Raw genomic sequence first — 27,539 nt, 5'->3', positions numbered from 1 at the left:
ACCGTAATCACCCCATGGCACAACGCAGGCATTTCCTGCGTTTCAATTTCGCTCTTTTCGATGCCAAGTATTTCAATATGGCAGCCATGACGTAAATTTTGTGCAATCTTTAGCTACGGCACACAAAAACATGTCCTTAGAAATTGGCTCCCGTCGCTGTGGATATCTCGGAAGCCTTTTAGCGCGCAGTAAGCCCTATAGTGGCAACAAAATTGCGGATTTAGCAACCTTCGAGTTTCATATAGGTGGTGTCCAAATCCACGTCTCGTGGGGTGGCCTTAGAGTTAAAGTGCTAATCTTAAAGTCTGTGTTGTTGCTTTTTGAATGCGGTGGAAGTAATTTTGAAAGCCGAATACACGTCAAATACATCGAGTTTTGGACACCACTTATATTTTTTTTTCGTGACTTGACTTGCGTATGGAAGCGTAGGCGAGAGCCAAGCCGAAAACACGTGGTGCGCAATTCAATCATGCCCAGTTTGTTCTTTATTCTATGTCATGCCGGCAAACCTGTAGTTGTATTTATACTGTGTCATAACATTTTTGGCGCCTTTTAAGCATAACTTGAGCCGTCGCATTGTCTGCATCATGAATCCTACGTCGGAGGAAGAAAGAAAGAGGCTGACCGATGAGCTGTAAGCTTTTTGAGAACTATTAAGCCGTCTGTAAATGCTGGTGTTTTCCGGTAGTCGGCTGTTCCATGTCTGCTCATATAATCGTAGGAGGAAGCGTCAACGTTATTGGTTTATGGAGTCTGTAGGCATAGATTCTCAGGAAAAGATATTGTCCGATGTCTAGCATTTCAATTGCTTCCCAAAAATTTCCCGAGCGCTGTTTACTAAGCGTTCGCCTTATTCCGCCTGTTTAGAAAGTGCCTGAGACACCTCGTTTGTGAATCGTAGCGATTGAGTGGGTGCGAGACTCAGCCGTCCTTCAGCACATCCTATGACAACAAAACGTTGACTATACTAGCAAACGGCGTTACGTTGCAAACGGCGGCAGTCGCAGTACAGTCGGTCCGGTTTCAACAACGTGGAGGGTGTTGAAATGTTCCAGCCAAGGGCGTAGCGCCACCTGTCAGATGTGTTGAGAAAAACTGATCTGGTGGCGCGATGTTTTGAACGGGGTAGCGACTCGAGATCGCGCAGTTAGATTTCTTCTTTCTTTTCTTTCTTTCTTTTTCGTGCATTTTCTAGTCCTACCGTACACCTGACCGAATGCTAACACTGAAGTAGGTTCGTATCTGTAACTTCGAACAACAATGAGCCACTCAGTGACAGAGCGCAGTTTTGCTCTGCCGATAGCCGTTCAGCTGCGGAGTCGCCAATGTGGCGAAAAATAGCAAATCGCGCACTGCAGCATGATAAAGCTACACGCCATACTTTGAACATAAACAAATAAAAATGAATGACTGAAGCTCTTATTCAGCGGAAGTATATATATATATATATTACTGTGCATTTCACCTGAGCCCTTAGCATGGCTTATAGTAATGGGCAGTCTCTTGTTTTTCCTCATATTTAACAAAATAATGACAGAAAGAGCTTTTTCTTCTGTAGTAGACCACGCAATCTATTTCTAAACATTTCGCATTACTTTCTAGAATACTTGCGTGTTCCTTCTGTTTATGCTTCCTCAACCAGTGTTCATTTACTTGGGATAACTCAAGAGCATCAATTGGTATCGATTGTTGAATCAGCTGCTCATAACTTTTTGGTGAAGAAGGCGTTGGAGAATAAAAGTGTGCAGAATACTCAGCGCTGCACTATGCTGCAATGATCTGCAGTCCTCACTCTGAAAATGCTTAACAAGAAAGAAGAATTGTGCTTTGACAAGAAGTTTGGTAACCTGCTAAAAGAGTACTGTACACATGAAGCACATCTGAAGAACTAAAATTTAAGCTCTTGGCCGCTCAGGACACCCTCTTTCAAAGTACAATGGCCAGTTATGGCAGTGGTGTTCAGGTGGGGTTAGTTTCCTAGGTGAGGCCACAATTTTTCCACTTGAGCACATTTTTTTCTGGCACAAAGACACTTGCTACATGTGCATTAGTTCAGTGTTGTGCAGAAATGCTAGCAAAGTGTATGAGACCTCATTTTAGCATTATCTGGTGTCCTCTCAAAAAAATTGGTTGCTGTATAGAACTTGATATACAATTCCTCCATCCTCTCAGATAATCATGCAAGCTGCAGGATGAAAGGAAATTACTAAGAAAAGTTGGCTTGCAAATACTTTTGTGTAAGGCTTGTGGGGATCTTTGCTAGCATGAGGGAAAGAAAACTAAGCAGCGGCCCCAACAATACCAAATTCATGGTGTCATAATTGCTAATGAAGCCAGATGCTCTTTGCAACATAAAGACAGCTGTGGCTATCACAGTGGCTGGATTGGCGTTCTCTGTCACTGCTTATGTGATAACCACATGTACACCATTGCGCAGATGTTAAGAACCATGTTTCAGTTTGACGAATGTTTCAACCTCGAATATGTAAAAAAGACACTTGAGAAGACAGCTGAGTTTCTTCTCACCACACTCGAAGCCTCTGTTGGCCTTCATTGGCAAGTCCGGAAAAAGTGCCAGCTGCACGCAGACTGGATGAGGAAGCTGAGGAAGAAGGTGCTTCACCATGCCATCGGTCATGCCAGGGTGTCTCTCAGCATTTTTCTTCCTGCTTGTCCTCTCTACTTGTTTCTACCTTATCCTCATCTTCACACTCATTAATATTTGTTGGTACGGTATGAACCAACTAACCCAGCAACAAATAATCTTAAGGCAGCATGGTAAAGGGGTACAGCATAAAAAAAATCCAAGAATGACAGAAGACCAGATGCCACAGTCAGAACTTGTGGTGTCTGCTCTTCTGTTGTCATTGTATTGTTTGCACTTTTAACATTTGCCTTTTACCATTAATATGTATGAACTTGCCCAACTTTCCCTCTTGAGTCATCTTGAAGTGACACTAAATAGAACCACTAGATCAATTTAGACAAATACATTATTCTGTAAAAGCAACATTTTTGTTAATTTCACAGTCATAGGTTCATCATTAGAAGAGAGAACGAAAATTGAAGCTCCATCTTTCAGGTTTCATGCTGATACATCAGCACAATGTCACATATATGAAAGTATTTTTGGGGCCATTTTAGCATTGTAAAACTTGTTGAAGCTTGCTAAGTTTAATTTCTGGATCCTTTAGAATTAAATATAGTTCCATCTTTACCAAGAAAGAATTGACTAGGTTCAAGGAGACTCTGTCAAAATCTGTAACATCACTGCAAGCTGGTGCGGGAACTTCAAAGCACCGTCGTCGCCCATGTTTTGTTTGTGCTTCTTTGCTGGCTTGCCGAGCGTCTATGCTTCTTCTCACAATAAGAGTGGCTTTCTTTGGAATTATAGAAGGGTGATCTGCCGGCACAGCTCAAGTTATTTTTCTCTTCAGTGTCCCTTTGTTATTTTGCCTTCCTCTGTTTTCCAGCCTCACATGCCTTTTATGGTCTCTGACTTCCCCCCTTTCAAGTGCAAATGCAGAGGTAAAAGATTGATGTTTTTGTCTTTATTGTTTGAAATATGCAGGAGCGACTGCACAGCCCGCCTTCTCAGAATCTCGGAGCAGAGCTGTCGGCTAAAACACACAAAGCGCACAAATTACCTCTCGTGGCAAGACTACTTCATGTCCTCAGCTTACCTTGCAGCCATGCGTAGCAAGGACCCCAATACACAGGTAAAAACGAGCTCACTGTTAGCTCGTCAGTGGCGCATAATTTTTCTTGCTTAGTTTGCTTTACTTCATTGCTGTTTGAAGGGTAATTAATAATTTTGGAGAGACTGTGCCAGGCAGGAAAGAAATGGCCATACTTGGCAAGACTCTTTGAGGATGGGTGAATCAGTATGCCTGTATTATTTCATTTATTCTACCTTAAGGGCCCATGGACATTGGGGGTAGGAGGGGGTGCATTTGTGGTGAATGTTATGAGCATCAAGGAAAAAGAAAAAGAACACTTTCTTTTTTTTTTCTATCTTGGTGGCACTTTAGTTGGTAGGGCAAAGGCAGCCAGTGCAAAAAAAGCAGGAAGTAATGAAAGAAAAAAGATTGCCATATAAAGACTAATATTGGCCAATGTTATGACTTGGTGAATGTTACAGCCGTTCATAAACTACACCCAGGCACGGTTTGTGAGGCCGCTATATCGTATAAAAGGACCAATGCCTGTGCATAACTTCCAGACACATACTGGCATTGGTACACCATGCCACATCTTGCAGCCACTGCTACATTTCTTTCGTTCTTTTAATTTTACACACAATGGGTTTGCATTCTATGAAGACCAGGAGCCTACTAGTGTTGTTCGTACACTTGTGGGTGCTGTCCTTGTATAATGTTATTAAATGACCCTAATGGCATTGGAGGCATTTCCGGACCATGGTCACTCATATTGTTGCCTTGGTGCACGGGTGCTATTGAGTGTTTTAGTACACTAAAACCAAGGCTTCACTGTATCAAGTATTGGGCAGACAACCAAGGCACTGTCGTTTCACCGTCTCAGAGACCATGCAAGACTGTCGTACCTGCATTACTTAATTGGCAGACTGTTACAAAGTGTTAAAAGCCCCATGCCTGTGCATTGTTTTCTGACGTGTACTACAATCAGCACACCAAGCCTCAGATAATAGACACTTCTCCATTTGTTTACCATCTTTTCCATTCTGCATGCCAAAGGTTCACAATGTATGATAAGGGAACTAGAAGTGCCTGGTGTGGTTTTAACACCATCTGTTCAAGAAGTCTAATCTACCATTCTGGCTTGAGTTACGGACAACTTTCTGGGGCAAGGAAGAAAAAAATTTATACAGGCGAATCACACTAAAGTGAGAGCATTGCTGAAGAAAGTCCACATTCTCATCTGGCAATGAGCTTAAGCTGTGAAGGAGAAAACACAAACATTTTATTAACAACAGCAGAATAAGACAAAATGCACCACTGAGTGTTAACGTCTACTTATTGTTCTGCTTTTCTCTTCAGTGTTTGGGCACATTCATTGGACATGGAAGCTATGCTGATTCACTATGTGTTCTGAGAAACTGAAAGCATTGTCAGGTGCTGCCTGATTAGCTGGCACAGTAACACATGTGAATAAGCTCCGCTCCTATATCTTTCCCTTCAGTGCCACAAAAGCTTGTCCACAAGTAAATCTCTTGTCCCTTTAAAGAAAGCCTGCTGTATTCCATCTGTCCAGGCGTCTTCAATTTCCTACAATCTCTATCTAATGCAGGTGGGTTGTGTAATCGTCAATGAAGAGAACAGAATCGTAGGAGCGGGGTACAATGGAATGCCCAATGGACTGAGCGATGATGAAATGCCTTGGGGCAGGTCAAGTGACTCGCCCGTTGATACCAAGTATCTGTATGGTGAGTATTCCTGAGGCTGGTCCTTCCATGCTCCTCATTTTTGCTTTTTAGTGACAGATGTAAAATATTTTTGAAGTTAAAAATATGGTACATAAGCAGCTAGCAGACTTTGGCAATTTCTTTGGCTTTGAACTCATTCACTATTACAGCAGCATTCTTTCATAGCAGACGATCACCTTCTTGCTTGCTTGTATCTCTAATAATTGCAATCATTCACTATGGGAGAATGGTCAATGGTTGCCTGGGGGGGGGGGTGGATGGGGGGGATGCACTTGAGAAATAATGTGTTAAGTGCAAGTAAGAATTGCAAAAAATTAAATATTTGGCACAATACTTAAACAGATAATTATAGAACTAGTGATATTAAAGAAAGAAAAGTATTCTTTAGATAAATCATCCTGTGAATTTTTCATTGTAATGCACACGACTTCGTTTCGGCATTATTTAGTATTCAGCGCTAAGTTTATACATGACATGATATGTGCTGTACCACATACAAGATTTGTGCTAAAGAAAAAATTTTTATGTACCTTCACAGTGCTGATATATTGTGCAAGCTACTAAGTAAAACATCTGTGGCATTTTTGTTTTGACATCGTTGGTGGCGACAACTTTGATGCTTTCGACATTGTTTTCTGTCAACAGCCTGACTATCAGTACATCTTCTGTTCTAGGTATGTGCCAACTTGAAACTCGTTATCACCATTGTCATGTGTACACTGATAGTGGCCTGACACTGTTTTCACGTTTACGATGACGGAGAACTGCACACGGATGCATCGTCACCCTAACAACAATTTCTGTGCGACACATGCACCATCATTGTCGTCTATACAGTGTTGCCCATTGTGGCCTGCAAAATATCTTGCACCCTAACTCTCTGAATCTGTGTGGAGTGCAAAGCCTTGCACTAATTACCAAGCGTGATAGAGCAGCGGTTAGCAGGTCCTGCTCAGACGGGCCAATTGATGTCGTGACATGACTTTAATTGTAGTGTTAGTGGTTTTAGGTCTTGTTTTACACTTGTTTGGCTAGGTGCTGTGAACATTTTGCCCTCAATTTTAACATCTGATGTGTCCCAGCAACTTAGGTTTTGCACCTCTGTTATTAATCTACTAAATATCATGCGCTTTTATATTAGCAGGTCTGTCTGCTTTAGAGATACCTATGAGCCTACTGTATTGTACATTTATACAGGTGCTATGTTGTGTTTATTGTTTGGTTGTGCAGAACACATGTGCTCACTGGCGTCACTGTGGGTCAGAATTGCTCTTTTCTATAAGCCGATTGATTGGGGCTTACATTGTCTGCATTGCAAGCAATGTAGTGGCTATGTTCTTTGCCTTAGTGTGATGGTGAAGCAAAGATTTTGGAGGCGGCCTGATGATGACAGAATAATTTCGTTGACAACAATGGTCATCTTCAATGTAATGGAATTGATGGGCTGACAAAGCAAACTCAGTTTCAATCACTTAACTGCTGTCACAGTAAAATTCAAAGTACTTTGTGCATTCAGCCATTGTCTGGGCCTTCTGATTCTGGGACAGATGCTCATTGAACTATAAAGGTGTTGGTACGAGCAAGCTTTAGGAGATACTGTAATGGACTTTTTCAAGACCAACAGAAATGTATCTTGGAACTACATTTGTCGGACAGTGTGAAACAGAATGTGAAAAGGGGATAAGGCCAGAATATTCGATTGACACATTGCCCGACCTCATGTGTAGATGTAAAATGCATAGTGCCTTTGAAAAAAGAATTGACTTTGTGCTCACCTATAGTATGGCAAGCCGAACAATGCAGTTGTTCCTGCACCACTAAACATTCCCCAGAATTATTCAACCCAGAATCATTCAGGAATGATCCTTGGTTCAGCCCAGAATGATTTCAACTATGTTATCAGAAAGCAAACTGAAGCTTCAGGTTAAGCATGTTACAGAGCATCTTAAATGCAAGTTGCATTGTAAGTGTTTGGAAGCTGGAGAAGTAAAATGAAAATGGGCAGCGACAAGCATTCTTTTTACAGTTCCAACATAGGGAATTCCAATAAAAAGGACCTCCGACTAGCTCCTTTTTATTCTCTGCTTCACTTAAATGCCAGTAGCAATGAAATTTTACTTTTTCTCAGATTAGTTATAAATTATTAGTGTAGACTATCGTATTAGTATAGAATCTCGACAAAGCTGCGGCGCAAGTAATCGTCTGGTTTATTAATTATGTTAGCAGATGACGTTGAGAGGCTAGCACATATTATGCATATCTGAAACCATGACCTTCAAGATTTTCAGCATGCTGCAGGCACCATCTAATCTCAGAGTTCATCCCCAGCCAACCTGCTGGTTCTCAATGTTCTGTGTTCTGCATTATTTCCGTAAGGCAGTAATTTTTCTTTTCTTCATCTTTTCTTTTTCTTTGTGCATGTTTTTGTATAAGAAACATCTATTTTTGCTAGCTTTTCGTAATGCATTTGCTTGTATTTCAAACATAGAATTTTGCACAGAGGCTGCTCTCTCACTTTACTATCTGAAACTAAGCTTTTTGTCTGGTCCAAAATTTCTTTCCAGTTAGCCTTTAAAAACACAAACTGTTGCACTGCTTGTTACGATCTGTCTGCTGCCTATTGACAGCCTACCTGCCTCCTCACTTTCCTCCAGTGTGCCACGCTGAGATGAATGCCATTTTCAACCGCAATTGCTTCGAGTTGCGTGGCTGCACGTTGTACACGACGCACTTCCCCTGCAACGAGTGTGCCAAAATGGTCGTCCAGTCCGGAATCGGGCAGGTGGTCTTCCTGTGCGACAAGCACCCCGAAGAGCCGACTTATGTTGCATCAAGGCTCATTCTTACCAAAGCTGGGGTTACCTTCAGGTTAGCTCACTGCTGTTTTTATTTCTTTGTTATTTTACAGCTAGGCTGTTAATGACAGTTGCACGAGAGTTCTTATGCGGTGGTGGTGTGAGTGCCGCTGCATCGGAGCCCCGAAGCGGCCATGTAACCAGGGAATCGATGGGAACATGGAGTCGGACACTGGCATCATCGATGAACAATTAATAAGAAGAGCCAGAGATGCAGCTCTGCCAGGTCGTTGGAACGCACGGCCCCGTGCTGGCATCGTTAGAGCTGGCATCCGCACAGGAACATGCAACGTACAGGAATAGGAGTATAGAAGTACTAAGCCAACATGCAATTAAGTGTTCAAAAATACTTCACCGGACATAACGAAGCATTTGCAAAGTCTTAAATAGACTACAGGCAGTGGCAAGCCAGTCCCTTAGGAGTTTTTAACGGTTTGAAAACTCCCTTGTATGGCTTTGCTCCTTTTTAAAGTTCGAGTAGCTCGACTCGGCGTACATCTGCAAACATGTTTTCTTTTTTTGTTTTGTTCTTGTTGTTCTTGCAAAATCAGTCAGGGCTCATATTTTATAAAGACTATTTTTTCTGTACTTCTATTTATTTATCATCTGTCCCGCCTGTCAATCCTGGCATGGCAGGGGTGTGATTTCGTGTGAGCCAACGGCGAAAGACAGAAGTGCTAGAAGTTGAAAAGAATTGTTGCAGAATACATCCCCTGCACTCATAACACCTGCACTAGGAAGTTACTGCTGAAGCTAATGCAGTACAGAGAGACATGTGCAGAGGACATAGCAAATAAGGCTGATTTTACATAGTTCTGTCATTCTTGCGCCCAACTATTTCAGTCATGTTTCTTTGTGTATGCTTTTCTTTGCCCCTCCTGCTTGAACTTCGCACTGCAGCATGAAGTAAAATTATGCAGATCCCACGCACTGTGGGAATCGATTTAAGTGAAGCTTTCCGTGCTGGATGCTTTGATTGACGATAACTAGTTGTGATGTTGACGGCTAAAGCTTAATTTCCTCAACGTTTAGGCTAACACAAGAGTGGTGAGTTGATGTTAAACGTTACCTTGCGTGCACCACTGCTGTTTCTCTGCGTAGTATATAGAACACACAGGGAGAGGTCTTTGCTTGAGGCGTTGTTGCGCAGCATATTTTATAGCCTCTGAAAGGGTTGAGCGTTGTCATTGCCTCACATGGCACATCGCATTATGGCAGAAGTATTACACTTGAATTGGATTATGGGGCTGTACGTGCCAAAACCACACTCGGATTGTGAGGCACGCCGTAGTGGCAGACTCCGGATTAATTTTGACACCGTGATGTCATCTAACACGTCCCAAAATCTAAGTGCACATGCGTTTTCTATTTCGCCCTCGTCAAAATGCAGCTGCTGTGATTGCGATCCAATCCACAACCTCTAGCGATGCCATAGCCGCAAAGCTGACGCGACGGGCACAGAAGTGTCGATTTGACGGTCAACCGCCTCCGTAGTGTCTCCTGAACCCTGTGGTGCACTTTAATTAATGCAGCTTTGCTTGTGCACACCCTGCATAAGTTGCCTGTTTGACATATTTGCATGGCGTTTATTTTTCAGAAATAGCAGCAACGTACTGTACCATACCTTGAACTTAAGCTTATCCTGTGTCCCCGCAACCTCTGTCATATAGTAGTAGGGTTTCCTTGCCTTCTTACGTCACCTCCTCCCTCTCTTGTATATCAACTGCTTCTCCTCCCTCTCCTTCTTGTCCTCTTTTCCTCTCTACAGTTCTATCTGCATCCCCTCTGGCCTCACACGTTAGCAGAAAGGGAAATGCTGAAGCTTTTGCAGTGCTTCTGAGGTGAGCCGCGGATAATTACAGCTGTCAAGCGGCTAATGTGGTAATGGCCAGGGAGCTCCAGAGGGTATTGTGCACATTCAACGCGCCTGTCATCTATATACATGCTCTGAACCACCATCCCCGACGCACACGGTGTGCGCGACAGCAACAGCCACAGCAGCAGCAGAAGCAGTGGGAAAGTCGAAGGAAGAGGCAAAGGAAGCTTCGCTTTAATATAAATCAGTTGTGTGGAAATCCGGGATATGGAGAAACTTTCATTTGGAGGACTCAGATTGTCATCCACCCGAGGGTGGCAGGAACCTACGCTAACAGGAAGCTCTCGCATGGATGACAACTCTCCGTTCCGTGTATGCAGGACATCCTGCTTGTGTTCCTCCGTGTTGTATCATTTTACAGAGCAACTTCATTTAGGGAAGCTGCATTTAGTACTAGACCAACAGCACTACACATTGTAAGAGCAGTTAGGTACCAGAAACACTGCCAAAAGTGTTCAAATTCTAGCTCTTCATCAGGTAAACTTGTGCCCAGAAAGGCAAGCAAAACTCGAGAGCATAACAACTGTGGTGAGCTGGTTTCTCAGCCATCGAATGTAATCTGACTGTGGAAGTGTGTGTGCCATCGATGCATGTCTCGCAGCGTTCATTCCGCTGGTGCTTGCATACATTTAAAGATATACAACACTATTCACAATGCACATATAATCTGATCAGGTGTGCCACCTTTGCTGTAGAATCGGCAGCAATGTTAAAGGAATTCTGCATACTGCAGGCATGCCTTGCGCTGAGCGATAACTTGAGCACAGTGATAATCTGGTGAAAACGTGCATAGGAAGAAAGAGAAACAATGACGAACAGCAATTCGTCCTAGTCAACCAATGGGAAGAATGCCTTAGTGTGCAAGGAATTCAAACTGGTGGGAGCTTCGCCGGAAAAATGATAAAAAGAGAGTGTGACAGCCAAGCATGGCACGGGCAGAAGTGTATGAGAAACCTATTGTGACAAAAAGTACTGCCGTCTCTCCCCTCCCCTAAAAGAAAGAACAACTCAAATGCATTGTCATGTTTACAGGTTCCATTGCATTTGTAAAAGTTGTTTGATTTAGAATCAAAAACTTGCACTCGGGACTCTCCCATACTTAGCAGAGCAATTATGTATCGCACTTCCATGTATTTGCAAAGAACAGGCACACTTATCAACTGTTTTCTGTTTGCATTTCAATTTATGCTACTTGTACAAACACTATTATGCTACTTTCCTTTATCTTTAGCAAAGAAATAAGATGGGGGTGACTGCGCAATAAAGACACTGCGAGGAACATGCAGGAAGAGAACATGATTGGTGCTGATTAAAGCAAAAGCAACTGCTCAGGGGGTGTGAGCTTAAGCAAGTTTTTTTTAATTTTTCGACTGTTCATGGTTAAAACAGCTCTTGCTTTTCTTAGGCACACGAAAACACAATTGGTTTCAAAGCTGGAGTGATTGCTTATAGTACAACCTAATCATCCTCCCTTTAGTGCAGTCCTGAATCTAAGTGCAGGAGCATTTTTGCATTCTTCCCTCATTGGAATTGTGCCGTGTCAGTTGGGGATCATGCTTACGAACTCGTGCTTTGCAGCTAAGTGCTGTAGCTACTGAGCACCGCCTAATCCTCTGCTGCACTCGGCTGCATTTCCCATCCCTTGGCGCTGATTACTATAACAGACCACTAGTTATCTGCTTTCTGCATCGCAAGACCTTTCTGTCTCCATATCTGCCTCTTAATTTCTTCTAGAATATCAGCTTTAACCATGCACTCTCAGATATATACTGCCGTATTCCAGTCTCATGGAAGTCTTACCTCATCAGATTTTCTTCAAATATATGAGAACTCAGAAATTATTTTGCTTGGCACAGACTACCCTGCAATTTATAAGGTTTGTTGCGTTAAGAAAGGAGTTAAAATCTATCAAATCTAGGGAGTAGAGTTCTTATTTAGATTGCTGAAAGTCATAAATATTAAAAAAGAACTGCAGCTTTCTGAAGCAAAAAGAAAGGATGTCACAATTGTATAAACTGCACATTTTGAAATATATAAAGTGGACAAAATTGATGCAATGTGTCCGGTGCGTCATAGCCTTACCTGTTTTTACGGTATTAGCTTCACATGACTAACCAGCATTATACACTGCTCTGAAATATATGACTATAATTGGTGAGTAGGGCTTTTGTGAAACACTAGTATAGCTAATATTGTAACAATATCACATACTTTCTAAGCCCACATATGTACCACATTCATCCACTTCAGATGCTCTAACAAAAGCAGTTCACAGGATTGGGATGTCTGTTTTTTGGTACAGAGTCTTATGTTCTACCAATTTTCAATCGCTCAGATTAGTACTGGTACAATACATTGATTTATATTTTTCATATGAAAGATACCATTAAGCTGTGGAGTACCAGGGTGTTTATTTGCAACCATGGGCAGAGTGCATCCATGACAAACCTGCCATTTCTTATGCCTCTACATGTGAATGAGGATGTCACCAAAGTTAGAGGTTTGGTACTATACATCTTGCTAATTACGGTTATCTTATCCATGTAATTGTTGACTCACAATGACCAAACCTGTTTCTAGACCTGTGCAAACTAGTTAATGCACTTTAGTTCATTTGGAACAGATAAGAAATCACATTGTCACGTAAGCAGTTCATGCTGCACAGTTGCTCTAGCAGTAGTTTTAAAGTAAAAGCTCTTTCTTTCATTACTTCAGCTGCTTCGGATGGCTGGACAGTCTCGCACAATAAACAGTGGCATGTAACCAGTGATCCAAGTTGTCTACTAGCTTGGGCCACTATATATGTGCTGGCTGCTGTCTGGCCAAGCAGACAGCATGGGCCCCTATCTGAACAGACTTCAGCATTGCATGTGTGATAGTGGTATGTCTCCCATTCTTGACCAATTCCCCAGAATGTATGTGCTAAGAGGGAAAGCAAAGAGAGGAAAGGCAGGGAGGTCAACCAGACGAGCGTCCTGTTTGCTACCCTACTCTGGGGGTAAGGGAAAGGGGGAACCGAAAGAGGAAGTGAGTGAATGAGTGCAGCACAGCGTTGTGACATCAAAGTCAAGTTCCATAGCTGGTGATGTTCGTTGAAGACATCTGGGATGACCCTAGGGCCAGTGGTCATCGCACGAATAGGAGGCTGTGGTTGAGCCACGGGGCTTACTTGGGACTTGCAAGCACTGGATTTAGAGCACCGAGCACTTGCACTGCACTTCGCGCTGACGTATTATGCAGCTTGCTTAAGAGTATATGAAGAGTATTTATCAGGGAGGTCTTCTTCTGGCAGTTTGTCAGGAGTCGGCACTGTGGAATCTGCTACGGTGCACCGTATCCTTTGATGTGACTGCGCCTCCGGCTGTGGCACAGGCAGTGGCTTTGGCTGTGGCTTCAACTGTGGCTTCAGCTGTAACAAGGGGGTAAAGTGAGCTCTTCTAGCTCACTTTAACAGGGGGCATGCAGCCTTAAATACATTCAAGCAAAAGCGCCCCATTCATGACAGCCACCTCAGCAGAGAGCTGATGGATCAGACCCGCTTGGTGGATTTCAATGAAGTTCCAGCCAGGGTACTAGGGATAGTGGAGGTTGCTAAGAAGTTACAACTGGGGTGCAGTGATTGTAACAAGATATACTGTGTCATGGTATCATTTGGCATTATGGTTGGCAGCAAGACTGCCACTTCGTGTGTCTGCTGATGTGACCATGAGGTTTGTCATTCATGCATGGCATAGGGATATGTGACAGGTTACACAAGAAAGATCTCACTGCCTTTGGCAATCATCTTCAATGGTTTATGCCAAAAGTCTTTCATCTCGTTAACTCGATGTTTCATCAGTCACAAAACAGTCATGTTGGTGATGATATCTCTAGTCGTCTTTAAAGGCTGTTAAAAAAATTGAACATTTCACTGAGCCTTTCTTTTACTTTTCTTTTCCAGGCAACATGTTCCCGAGACTAAGAAGATTGTAATTGACTTTGAGCAGTTAGCTGCCTTCAAGATTTGAAAATCACATTACTCTATCATCACCAACACCACCAAATGATTTTGTCCATATTAAACAAACTTAAAACTTCATATGAGGATAATGTGAGTCACCTTTTTTTTTTTTTGTGATCTGACTCATTTCATAATTACACAATCTGTCCACTGATGGTTTTGTCTGTGAACTGCTGAGTGGGCTATTTTACTAGGTTAAACCACTTCTATTTTCTCCAAAAGTGCTGAGCAAAATTTGCATACATGAATCCTGAAAGTGGCTGTGGTGTGAAACACTTTGAAATTGTTACCACGTCAAATTGTGTATGTATATTGGATGCATTTTTTATCTGCTAACAAGGATACAAAGTGGACATAGCATTTATACATGGCGTAAAATAATGGAGCCAATCTTTTGTTGGCAGATATTTCTTGTACACCTCTAGTTAAGTACATATTCTGCAAAACATGTTGAAACTATTCATGTGATTGATATTATTACATGTAGAAAAGCACAGAGTAAACTTCACTGGAGACTCTTTAAAATTTCTGCCATTTGATAAAGTATCTTTAAAATTGAGTCACACAAACTCAGATAGATAGAGATAGGATTTTATACGGCACTTGAATGCCATTCCATCTCTGTGCTTCATCTGAGTTTGTGCTGTTCTATTCTAAAGACAGGCAACTCTTTTTGCCAGTAGATTCCTGACCACAAAGTCGCTGCCATCCGGAAGACAATTGCAGTGCTAATCTTTAAAAAAAAAAGAAGGATAAGAGTGCTTTAGAGTTGAATTCACTAATGGGGAAGTTGAGTTGTAGGTTGTCTTGACCACATTGAAATCATGTCATTTCCTTGAGCCTGGCATTTCACAGTTCAGACAATATGCTTTATGTACTATTGGATAATGATTAGATGATGTGATTAGATATAATATATTCCACTGTACTATACCTGCATGCGTAAATTTTTGTAGGAAGCTCTACGTTTGCATTAGTGACTATATGTAGTCCATTGGGGTAGTCCGCAGCACGAAACGCAGAAGCAGTGGAAGAAAGCCAACTCTAGAACTCATGCGATGTTCTGTAGGCAGTCCTTCCCACGCACCTGCAGTGCTAAGTGGCGAAGCGCTGTGCTACTGTGGCAGCAGGAACAGTGTTGGTGATTGTTTATCTCTTACGGTCGCTTAGGGGGCATAGCTCCAAGTCCTTTTTACATGCTTGGTCACATATATCAAACTGCATTTCAAGTTCTGTGCATAGCTTTGGCATATTCGAAATGCTGCAGCCATCCACCTTTGAGAAGTCTCTCGTGATGGCAGCGCTTTTGGCGCACCTGGTGAGTATCTTTCGCGTTCAGTTCGTTTTCTCGCGCGTGCCAGAAGTCTTACTGCTAAGTGGTGTCGCGCCCATTAAAGGCACATTTCTGAACATGGAATTGCTCCCAAGGAAACGGTTCGCAACCGTTTAGAAATTGTCAGTTGTCAGAGCTCTTTCAAGTGGCCCCCAGCTTAGCTTTAATAGAACAACAAACCAGTTCATATAATACGTGTCACGCAGAAGTCGCTAGCAATGACAGCGCTTTCGCGTACTTTGGTGGTCGCAGTTCTCGTTCGATCGGTTTTCATGAAATCGGTTTTCTTTTGCATGAACGGATGCACTATATCGCGTGTAGCGGACGGACCATCTGTTTTCCGAAACTTTTGTGGGCGTTGTCTGTCCCGAACAAACACAGTGAATGTTCGGCAGTGCCAGTGAGCCGCATATTTACGGAGGCGTCTGGAATTGACGGTAGCATACGATCAACGACGGCCGCGAATGTGGACTGAGCTGGACGACTGCCGAAAACGCCGGTAGCTACTGTCGTCGACGACAATCTCGAGAAACTGTTCGGTCAGTGCGGTGACGGACTTGGTCGTCGGCGTATCCGTGGGCTCCAGCGGGAGTAGCTGAAGCAGAAGAACGAAAACGCTCCGCACTGCCGCGCTCCCTTCGCATCCGCGGCCGTCAGCGAGGAGGAATCTCCTCCCGAAGCGCTTTCCTTCGCCCTCCTCCTGAGGCGTATATAAGGCGACCGAGCGCCCTTTGAACACCGATAAGACCGGTTTGAGGACGCGGAGCACTTCGCGAGACACTCTCGAAGCGTTTGCGGCTCGCGCTAGACGCTTCCTTCCGCCGTTGTGCGCCCGATCAGTTGAAACGCGTGTTTCTGCTGCTGGCCCGTGTGTGCCGGTCCCGAAGTTCCGTCGTCTCGCAACAAACGGCGATGGCATTCCGCACCTCGATCGGCCGCTCACCGTCGTTGTGGTGCCTGGTGTTGGTGGTCACGATTTTACCCTGCCTCGGACTACACAACGGTGTCGCCCGTTATCGGCACTTCGATGGTAAGCGATTTCTTTTTCGCACCGCGCGGGGTGCTCGTCGTGTCACCATGGTGTGTGTGTGTGTGTGTGTGTGTGTGTGTGTGTGTGTGTGTGTGTGTGTGTGTCGCATCATTCGCGATCGGTTGCGGTGGTGTTACAAGCCGATAGGAGCAGAATAATCCAGCAAACAGTACTTAACGGGTCTCCTCCCTGTCAACTAGTATTCCGCAAATACAGGAGTTGGAATTCTTATCTAACGAACAGATTACGGAGTAACGGGCGAATCGGTTTTCTAGACGGTTGATGTGAAAGGGCAGGCACTTGGCTTTTAAATCCAAACAAAGCATCGCCTGTCATATGTCTGTCAACAGACAACGTTCCGGACATTGCCTGGTCCCAATCGAAGACTTCGATCTGTTAGTTGTCTCTTTTCCTTTAGTAATTGCCGCGACGATTCAAGAAAAATGCGCCGAACAGTCGTATAGTTCACCTACCGCGACCTTGTTGTGTTGTAGCTGCAGCTATCTTTGTTTTTCCTCCTTTTCTCTTCTTTTTCTTTTCAGCACGAGCTGAAGTCTTGTACTTGATTCCCTCCGTTCGACAATATAAAGCTATTCGGTTTCGGAAGCGATGTCTACGATTGCATACGAGCTTTTTGTTTGGAGTTTCGTTCGCAACTTTTGGTGCTTCTTAGTAGTTAGATGGTTCGCGTTCACGCTGGCCTTGTTATGTTTACATCCGCAAAGCTAACAGCGAAGCTACACAAAGGGCGTAATCACGTTCCTAACGTATTTTAGTTGTAACATATGCATTTGCAATCAGAACGCATGACACGGAAGCCTCCGCGCACTGATATGTGACTTCCGACATGCTCTGTAGAAATTACTGATGCGTGAAACTTTGTTCGAGCAGACGACATTCACAAATGCAGACGACACCGCGGGCGCGCTCCTGACCGGCCCGCCATAGCAACAGCGGAGCCACGCCAGAGAATGAGCGCGATTCGAAAACGAAACTTCCGTTAGCCTTCGGCCTCGTATCGCTTGCAGGAGAAAGCGTTTATGGAAAGCAGAGGAAATTAGGCATGCAAAATCGTGCGCATCGATCGTTGGCAGCTGTCCGCTCTTTTCCTTCCTGTGTAGTGTTCGCGCAGCCGGTGCCACTCTCGGCCTAGTTTCGTAAGTGGCTAATTTCCTCCGGGGGGAAATGATCATAGCTTGCGCTGCCGCGAAAGTTTTCCATCGGGGGTTCGGGCGTTTTCGGTGTTGTATAAAAATAATCATGATGATGATGATCATCATCATTATCATAGCCCAACAATCGTGTACAAGACGAAACGAAAGACATAGAAGTACACTGAGGAGACGGAAAAATATCGTAAAAAGAAAGATGGCATGAGACCAGGAATGGTGCGTACTTGAGCAGTCAAACTGAAACATTTAGTACAGGATGTATTGATAGCTTTGACGTGACGTCACGGACCCAGCTTATCACCTTGGCGCTGCACCAGCATAATAAGACCACTGTAATATATAACTCACACATTCTAAGAAACATTTGTTTTTTCGTCGCTGCATTTGCGATCTGACGTATTTGAGCAGTCAAACTAAATTTTTTGTAAAAGGGGTGTTCGATAATGAAAGATAAAGAATTGCGGCAATAAAATAATAAATGACATTATTCGTCTCGTCTTTCGTTGTAAACTGAAAAGACGATATGTTATTCGTTCCTACTTGCCTTGCAAGCCACGCATTTAGAAACCAGGTCATGTGTTGCTGAAGCCTACTTTGCTTATCGCTTCTCTCACACCTCGGAGCAGGTCCTACCCTGCTTGTTCGGAAAACCGCGTACGCATTCATTCCCACGTGCCTCGTATGCCTGGTTTTCTTTTTCTTTGTTTTTCTTGCGCAAAGTTTGTCAAATGGGAGCTCTACCTAAGGCCCAATACCCTCAAACATTTGAGAAAGCTCGGCCTTTGGACACTCTCAGACCTAGTACCTGATTCGTGGTGAATTTAGCAGCAAAAATGAGGACAAAGCAGGCACTTTCCTTTTTCACTTTTATTAACAGATAACAAATCATGTTATTGCCATTTATTTAAATATTTCTTAAATTTAAAATAACAGACACAGAATTAAGTTACTTTGTTGTCATTATTCGTTGATGTACTGTTCATATTCCTGTAATATATTTTCTTTAATTTTACACTATTATATTTTTTGTAGTTTTCTTTTTACTACTGCCCAATTCATGGCAGCTTCCTTTTTTGGATACAGGTCATAACTAAGGGTCATCGTCGTATCACCAATAACACTAGCACGGACTGTCGGCGACAGATTTATTCCGGAAGTGGGGTTTAATAGATACGTCTCTCACTGCGCATGCGCCTCCAAGGTAGCGAAACGAGCTTGAAAAGCGCACGCAATTCAGTCAGTTTTCGGTCTCTCCGTGCCTGGTGTTCCGGAGTTGGGACGCCCAGCTCGCTGCTGAGGCGTCAGCGTTGACTGCTATTCGTAATGAGCAAAAAAATGCATTGCGCCGATGTATTCTGTAACTTGTCACGGCTCGTATTACAAGGCGGAGTTGCACTTTGCTCGGCAGGGACGCCCCGATGACAGCGGGAGACGTTTGCCGGCGTCTTCATTGGAAAGTGTATGTTTGGCCCGCGGGCTTCACTACAACAACAACAAAAAAGTGCTGTAGAGTAACACGGGAATCGTGGGTAGTATACACGTGGATTTGTATCATTTTCGCACTTGTGGTTTCGGACGTTTTTGTGGCGTTACTTATTGCACCTTTCTAGATTTTCAAGAAAACACGTTTTCCGTTTTCTTTCTCTCTCTCTCTTCTTCTTCTTCTTTTTTTTCTTTTTTTACAAAGGCAATGAGCTTATCCGCACATGCATAACTGCGGTGAATTCATTTGTTTAGAACAGAACATCTCGTCTAATTTGATAAATCTGTAACGCATGCGGCCGCCATGGCAGCTGCATTCAGATGGGGGTGGTGTGCAAAAAACATTTGTGTGCCGTGCATTTGGTGCGCACACCTGCAACCTAACAAGAATACATTGTTGGACGCGCTGGTTAGCACATAACGCTATTTTCAGCGCAAAGGACGTAAAGAAGTTGAATAGACAGAGTGCCGACTGTAAAAGTGATGTGTTCGTACACAATTCTGCAGAACATAGCGTGTGACCCGCGTAACACGTGCCAAAACTCTAAAAAAAAAATACACAAGTGCCACGTAGCTGGACAGAACCAAAGTAATGTTGTTTGCCGTCGCTTGGAGCAGGTCGGGACCATATTTTCTTGTATTTCGCCTAATCATATAATTAGTTACAATTAATCAAATAACGTCTTAAATATTATATTCAGAGCAAAAGTGTGAATGAGAAAATTGTACGCCGTTGTGAAAAAAATTACCGATCCAGCTTTCTGTTTATCGACACGCGCAACCTAAAACTCTTTTCCAAGCCTGAAAGAAAGCCCGCGGAGCACGAAAAGAAGTACCGCGCTAGCGTAGTCCGAAACCACTGGAACCACCAGGCCGATAAGCTGCCTTCTAACGTATCTGTTTAGGTGCGAGTGACCTCGTGCAAGTGTTTGCATAGTGGACGACCTTCGATGCGAGTGGGTGAATGTGACTCGCTCTAAGCTATAGTGTGTGCTGGCGAGTGCTCGCTGTATGTGTATACATGCCGCGCGCGTTCTTTATGCACACGGCCTGATGGATTTGCGTGCGTCCCCGCGATAAGGCATCGGCGCTCTCCTCGCGTGGCGTGATTGTTGACCCCTCGTCCCTCTCCTCTGGCGTGCTTACGATGAAAACGCGTTAAACCCGAGACCCGCGGCAGTGAACGAGTGAAGCTATAGGAGAGAGGAGAGTGTTCTTGCCTCGCTCAGACGCGAGCGAGTCCTTATCGGCGGTGCTCGTGCCGGCTTTGAAGTGTACCTCGAGTGGCATTGCCTATAAAGACAGCGCTGCTCTGAACGGATGCCTTGCTCCACACTGTACTTGCCTCTGCTTTTCTGCATATACCAAGGGGCTTGCGTGCTGCCTTGGAGAAGATCGGACGGCGTTCTGAAAGCTTTCGACGTTTTTATTTCATTTTCTTACTGAACTTTTCTTTTAATGAGCAAGCGGCCTGCGAAGTCTGCCCCAGCCTCGTTGCGGGACGAGGCCTCGCCTTCTTGGCGAGACTTTCTCGAATGGCGATAGCGAAAGTGCTTGTAACGGGTGGCGCTGTGCGTACGCACGCTGACATCGCCACGAAAAGACCAAGAGAGTCGGTAAAGAAATTAGAAAGCGAGGCTGTGTGCCCGCGCCACGTTTATCTCCAAGCATCTGCTCTGGTCAGTTTTATCGGCCTTGGGCAGTGTGCTTATGTTGAGACCGCCTATACGTCAGGGTGGTTTCCTTTCTTTCTTTTTTCTTACGCCGTATATATGCGACAGTCCGCAGCGAGCCACTTACTGAATCTTCTATGCAGCTGCCGTCGTTCGTTCTGTTTGTTTTATTTTTATTTAACTCAGCTGACAGCACATACGGGACGTTTTCGGGCCACGGGGGAGGGGCGTCGACCCGGCATCGTGCGCAGGGAAGGCGCCACCGACTTTCTTCGTTTTCCTTCATTTCTCTCTCTCTCTCTCTCTCGTAATTTTTTTTTTTTTTTTCCTGAGTGACGCCGCGAGGCCTAGCTTGGTCTTGTATAGCAGCCCAACTCTGCAGCATGCGGGGTCTGGTACGAGTCGCTGTGTTAGCTGAGCTGTTCCGATTTCTGACCCCGCGGCCGCAGTCCTATGGAGGCGCGATTCAAGGGCGCCATCCATGTCTGCTTTGACTTAGGTGCGCGAAAGGAAAGCGCAAACGACTTTTAAAGGCTGTTGTTTGGTCGACATATGAAGTTATCCCCAGTAGCTAATCTCTAGGATAGAAGACTTGAAAGAAGGGCACGGGGGAGTATGCGAAAAAGGCGGCAGCGCTGTCTTTATTGCGCCTGCCGCCTTTTCAAACATGTACCAACACGCCCAATACGCCACATTAATCGAGTTTATTTCTGGTACAAAGGGCTCTTTCTCGTCATGTCCAATCCATGCGCTACCGTTTCACGCATCGCGGTATGCAGTGTGCTGGGGAATTCTCTTTCTGTCTCCGGCCCAAGATGACTACCTCAAGAAGTCCGCCTGTTGTTCGGTGAACTCCCGCCATTATCCGTCGGCCATGGCGGGGAGTATGTATTACATATAGCCATACAGGTTATCCCGTTGGCCGTACTGTGCTGTTTGAGACTCTTTGTCCACACTTTCGGTGAAAAAGTTGACGCCTGTGGAGGTTGTTCCAATTTGGGTCAGTTACGGCGACAAGCGTATATATGTGAGCCGATGGTTCGGTACAACAAGATTACTGCTACTCGAGATTACTGATCTTGCACAGATACGCCGTGTACAGCCGCACTATTGAAGTAGAGGACGAATCTTTCCGGATCTTCTCGAAAGTCGCATCCTCCGGTTTCTGCAGGTGCGTTGTTTGATGGTCTGACTATAGGGAACCTTCGTGAGAAAGGGAGCCATATATAATCCCTGCCGTCAGTTGTTGCCCTGCCAAAGACAATAACCTTTGTCGAGACGTTGGCCCGTCGAGCTGAGGCCATCCTCCATCCACAGCGCGTGCGTTTCGCCCATGCGTATACCGTACCCGATGCTGTCATCACGTCGTGTGGCAGATCAACGTGTTATACGTACAACTGTCCTTGTGACATCCCGGCCGGCGCGAGCTGTCACTGAAGGCTGCCAGCTGCGTTCTCGAGGATGCCTCCTCATTTTGCGGCGTGCTGATAAAGCTCTCGAGGGGCAGTCCTTCGCTCGGGTGTGTCGCCTCATTCCCCGAGGGAAAATCCGGGTAAAACCTCTGGCGAGGCTGCCCGCGGAGATACGGCACTCATCGCGTGTGCCGTCACTCCTCGTCACAAGAACGTTTGCATATAGTGTCCACCAGTGGCTTGCTGTAGAAGGCTAAGGCGCTTTTTCCGGAGGCCTGGTAGCCAACACTGACCTATATAGATGGCTACCCGTAATTGCCCTCGTGCTTCAACCGTAAATCAGTTTTTATACTCGTAAAGTCGTCTTTCGAAATTCTGTTTTCACTCATTTGACGGTAAGGGTAAGCCCGCGAATACACGCAAAGTGCTTGGAGCGGCCAGTCGCGCGGCAATTTTGCGCGTATTTGCGAGCTTCTTTTGCGCTCGGAAAAACACTTTTATGTAGCACGTATCGAGCAACAAAAAGCTGTGTCGGGAGTTTTTCATGTCGCTCTACAATTTTCTCATTTACACTTTTCATATAACTAGAATATTTGAGAAGTTCATTAATTAAGACTAATTTAATTAGGGGGAATCAAAAGATAATTTGAGTATCTCCGAGCGACGGCAAACGACATTACCTTGGTTTTGTCCAGCTACGTGGCATTCGCATATTTTTAAACTCTGGCTGAAGTTAGCGGGGACACCCTGCAGTACATTAGGCCGACACACGCGACGACGTCTCAGGAAGCTGGTGGGAGAACTTCACGATGGCTGTGCCAGCTGTCATTTCTTGCTGCACCTTTTGTGGCTTACCAAGCATCCTCTCACGGTAGAGCGGCCTTTTGCCAATTGCCTAATATAAGTTAATTTAATATTCCACAGGTTAAAAATGCGAGCTTGGTGGAATGCATGCCTCCACTACGTTTCAAAGGGGGCCATGCTCATGCAATCATCATATTGTGTGGATATCTAAACGCCAACAGCATGAGTGCACAGAGACGTGTGCCTGATTTCTATTACAGATCGATCGCATTTGTGGATGTCGCTTTCGGTTAACGTTGATTGGCCGAGCGGGCGGGTAGAATCCCAATCGCGCCGGACGCGTGAAAATATTGCCGCGAATCGTTGTTCGTGCCATACTTCGCACCGACGCTGATCAGATACCGAAATAGCCAACGATAGCCAACAAGAAATGATCGCCGTCACGCCGTCATGACGACGAAAAAGCTCATTTGCGAACAGCTGTAGAGGCATGTGCCGCCATTTTAAAGGCCACGGCATCAATTAATGCCGCACATTGTACCGAAACTGACCAGCCACGTCGCGTGACCTCAACGAGATGTCATTATTACTATCATATCGTCATGTTACGTTAACAAAAAAAGAAGGCATCGCTACCTACCGCTGGGAAAAATGCGCTCCAGGCAACTGCCCCTCGACGGCATATAGATGGAGAGAGTGCTCAAGTGTGTGTGTTCTCAGGACCGTCAGCAAGGCGAGGTGCTGTGAGTCACCTTCGTATATTACGTGGTCCTTCTCCGTTTACCCCACAAAGGAAGGGAAAGAAACGCATAGCCCGCGGAAAGTCGCCAGCTTACTTTCCCGCTAATGCTTACAAACACTCGATATCGAGTGCGCATTGCGTCGAACCCTTATCTGCTGGCAGATAGAGCCACTTTTGACGCATGCGCGTAACTCGTGTGGATCGCTAATCACCTGCATGGTGCACCGTACAGTATACTACCCGGGACCACGGGTCAAGGTGAGCCACCACCTTCTATAGATAGCTTGTAGGCCTGCGTGTCACGTGAACAAGGCGTCATTCGACGACTGCAGCTTATGAAAATGTGGTTGAAAGTTCGCGCTTTGGTCCTGATGTTTGCAGGTAAAAGTTAATTTCGCTAACTTCGCTAGTCATAATTGCGCTCATGAGTCTCATTCGCACAAACTGAATCTCGTCGGTTCGAATGCCGCGAATTAGCGTTTGCCCCCCTCTTTATGGCGTCTTGTGCAGCGTTCTAGATCAACCGGCGGTCGTTGCGACTATTCGAGAAGATGCGACGTGCGTCGCGTACAACGCGGTCCACTACGCCTTATCAGTATTACATTACTTATTGCAGCTGCTAAATCGAAAAAAAAAAAACGAAGAGGGAGCCCTGCAGACTTACTTTTTATCAATAAGGTGTCCCACTGAGGCGTTGCAACATTTACTTTTGTATTAAACAAAATTTTCACTTTAAACTGAACATTTAGCCTAAGTAGTATCCTAGACAGTATAATTATATTGACTCGCATGCTACTTAGGCGTTCCTATTAGAAATGGACCTCACTGCACTTCTGTTGACGACAGGTACGGCGTGTGGGAACGCTGCAACAATTGTGACGCAATGGTCACCTGAAGCCGCGAGCGCGTCTCACTCAATAGCTGAAACATAAATTCAAATGGCAAACACGATAACAGTGACTGTATGGAGAAATCGCACGAATACCCGCGACAAGGTCGAAATCTTCGAGGGCACCTGTACTATTCCGTATTCTGTATTCGTACTATTCCGCGGTATTCTATATATAGTCTCAACCCAAGACAGAGGCTGTAAAGATGCGCCAGCCAATTACATTCGCTCATTTCTGTGACGTCGTCGCGGAGGCACGGAGCACAGATGCAGTGCGGTTTTGTGGCCGGAGCTTGCACTGAATTCTTACGCTGTCACCGAGTGTGGGTTGACGGCAATTTTTCGTTACGTCGCGCGTCCTCCACCGTGCGGATTTCTGCAGAACTTATTCGCGATAAACCACCGCTGCTCGTTGGTGCTCGTTGCTGCTCGTTGCGTGTGTTGCTTCTTTCGAACCCCGAGAGCCGCGTTTGGTCAGCGGTTCGAGCGGAGCGAATGCCGTCCGAAACTTTCGCGAGGCCGGAATCGGCGGCGTTTCCGCAATAACAGCACCAGGTGCGTGCGGCAAACAACTCGCCGGATGATCCTTTCAGCATGTTGCTGGTCACGTGACCCCCCCATTTATTTCGTAAGGGACGCGTGCCCTCCCGTGTGCCCGTGGTTGTTCGACCGGGTGGCGCGACCGGCACGTGGTCGCAGAGCAGATGTTGAGCACGGCGGGGTGGCGCGACCTTGCTCGCGCCACGCGTCCTCCTCTCCCGGCTTTCGAGATCTCCCTCACTCACACTAGCGATAGCCCCCGTTGCATGGCCAACGAGCCCACCCGAAACCCACAAACCGCGCTCTGGCTCGATGTTCCGTGCAGCGTTTGTGGACGCCAGGCTAAGCGGGCAGACCCCTATCGTGCACGGTTTGCGGACACATTACCGTGCAACGGTGCGCGGTTCAAAGTGCGCGGTGTTGTGCACTTTTGCGACACTGTACCACGGAGGCCCAGTGGCTGTGGCGTTCCGCTGCAGAGCAAGAGGTCGCGCGTTCGACTCCCGCCCACGGCGACCGCATTTCGACGGAGAGGGCGCAGTGCGATAACGCTCGTGTTCTGCATGTGTTTTGGGTGCACGTTAAAGAACTCCAGGTGGTCAAAATTAATGCGGAGCTACGGCCTGCCTCGTAGCCTGTATGTTACGAGTATGCTGCATACCAGTTTCACAGACGTGAGATGCGGGCATTAGCGAGCGCCGTAGGATGCGAGTGCAGACGCGAGTGCGAACGGGAGGGAGTGCCGGTGAGTTTGGGTTGATGTGAGTGTGAACTTGGAGGCAGTGCCGGGTGACGTGACGATGAACAAATGTCGGCGAAGGGTGAGTTCGAGTGGACGCGAGCGAGCGACTGGGCGCCAGCAGGAGCCTGAGCGATGAATGCCGACGAATGTTAGCGCGCTCGAATCAGTCCAACTATTGGTGCTCGGCACAGCAGCCCGATGCAGCTCGCGTGTTGTCCCCTTCCTGACCGACCGTCCCGTGATAGTCCGCCCTGTACAACGAATTATGAACCACACCAACAAGACTGCATGCAACATCCGACCTCGTGAACGCAGATACGTTGTACGAACTCTTTGTGCTTACCGGGCGGTACGATTTGCGTTCTAAGCTTCCACCCCGCTGCACGCAATTATTGAGACAGGGTGTCTAGCTCCCAAAGCAAGGGGCGACGTGTCTTCGGGCACGTGCAGTGCTGCAGAACGGTAGCAGCGCACGTGCACGGGGACACGTCGTGCCTCACAAAGAGGGGGGGGGGGGGGCAAATTGACCGCGGGCAGCGGCGAAGTCTTAACCGTTCTGACCCCGCTCTCACCCTCCCCGCCGCGAAGTTCGAGCAGGCATCGCTTATAGCGTTCCCTCGCCGTTGGTGTTTTCATTGCCCACCGCCACGGTGACGTAATAATTGACTTCCAGGGAGCTCCCCGTGTTATGCTGCTGCCTCGAGGGGTGGATGTTGCCCGAGGGCAGTGACGTGTTCTCGCGCGATCACTTCGGAGATTGGTACGACTCGAGAGCGCGAGCGATTAGCAGCGAGAGAGCGCGCCAGTTTCGGCCAGTTTTGCGTGTCACCGTCCCCGCGATATCGCGGGGTCAGATCTCAGCTTGTCGTGTTTCCTTTTTTTTTTTTTTTCTCTCTCTATCTTTATTTTTATTCTTTTAGGGGATTCTGTGATGGCGAGTGGTCGCCACCACGCACCGCCTTGGCCCTAGAGGGCCTGTTTTGTAAGATTATAACTAGTCCGGTGCGACCAAACGGCCTCGTAATCGTTTTCTGGAACTTCCTGAGCGTCGGATGCAGCTCTGCGAGCACAGGGGCGTTATCGCCGTTGTCGCGTTAAGTACTGCGTACTTTCGGTTGGCGGTCGTCGTTCTGCGACCTGGTCGTATTTTCGTTTCGTTTGTGCCCCTGCGGTGGACCGGAGTGGTGTAGTTCGTTGAACCTGCACCACGTGATGCGGCACGCGTTGGTAGACACCGGTACCCGGGTTGATGGCCGACATTGTTTTGTAATCCATAGTTTGTGCAGTTTGCACAATTCAACGTTATCTTTAAATGCAGTATAAGCCTATGCGGAAACCAACTCCGCGGATATGTCGTGAACCCATCGTGGCCAACCGCCGTAGCCGTCGAACCCATGGATCGCAGCAATCGTGAAAGAAATAAAATAAAATGTGTGTGTATGGGGGGCGGGAGGAGGCTTAACGTCTCTAATGTGCACAGTAGGTTATAAGAGAGAGCGTAGTGAAGGTGCTAACCCTGCACCTAGAGCAGCGAAAAGCCACAAGCACTATAGGTCATTTCCCCTAACAATGTAATGAAGTTTCT

General features: G+C 45.9%; 2 protein-coding genes across 3 annotated transcripts in view; both read left to right on the top strand.

Moving 5' to 3' along the window:
- The first annotated feature begins 436 nt into the window (after positions 1 to 436).
- LOC126525601 (deoxycytidylate deaminase) lies at positions 437 to 14,213 on the top strand. Of its 2 annotated transcripts, XM_055067750.2 has the most exons (6): positions 437 to 634; positions 3,572 to 3,719; positions 5,269 to 5,404; positions 8,059 to 8,272; positions 10,028 to 10,100; positions 14,076 to 14,213. In XM_055067750.2, the coding sequence occupies exons 1-5, from the start codon at positions 588 to 590 to the stop codon at positions 10,059 to 10,061; spliced, it is 579 nt and encodes a 192-aa protein (XP_054923725.1). In that variant the 5' UTR covers positions 437 to 587; the 3' UTR covers positions 10,062 to 10,100; positions 14,076 to 14,213. The 2 variants fall into 2 exon arrangements, with proteins under 2 accessions (XP_054923725.1, XP_050029487.1); XM_050173530.3 differs by lacking the exon at positions 10,028 to 10,100 and having other exon boundaries at positions 439 to 634.
- A 1,976-nt stretch (positions 14,214 to 16,189) lies between these two features.
- Positions 16,190 to 27,539, top strand: part of LOC126525598 (uncharacterized) — a 31,808-nt gene continuing 20,458 nt past the window's right edge. The window contains exon 1 of the mRNA XM_050173527.3: positions 16,190 to 16,498. Coding sequence (XP_050029484.1) covers positions 16,381 to 16,498 — 118 coding nt within the window. The 5' untranslated portion in view covers positions 16,190 to 16,380. The remainder of the gene's footprint in view (positions 16,499 to 27,539) is intronic.

Source organism: Dermacentor andersoni, chromosome 8 (assembly GCF_023375885.2).
Source record: "Dermacentor andersoni chromosome 8, qqDerAnde1_hic_scaffold, whole genome shotgun sequence".
Lineage (NCBI taxonomy): Eukaryota > Metazoa > Arthropoda > Arachnida > Ixodida > Ixodidae > Dermacentor > Dermacentor andersoni.
Note: the sequence above shows the minus strand (reverse complement) of the source record. Positions and strands in the feature narration are given on the sequence as shown.

What these genes read in the sequence shown, in the direction of transcription:
- LOC126525601 (XM_050173530.3), top strand. Translation starts at nt 588, where the DNA reads ATGAATCCTACGTCGGAGGAAGAAAGAAAGAGGCTGACCGATGAGCT. An exon ending in AAGAGGCTGACCGATGAGCT is followed by an intron (nt 635 to 3,571) that starts GTAAGCTTTTTG and finishes TGAAATATGCAG; the next exon opens with GAGCGACTGCACAGCCCGCC. An exon ending in TGATACCAAGTATCTGTATG is followed by an intron (nt 5,405 to 8,058) that starts GTGAGTATTCCT and finishes ACTTTCCTCCAG; the next exon opens with TGTGCCACGCTGAGATGAAT.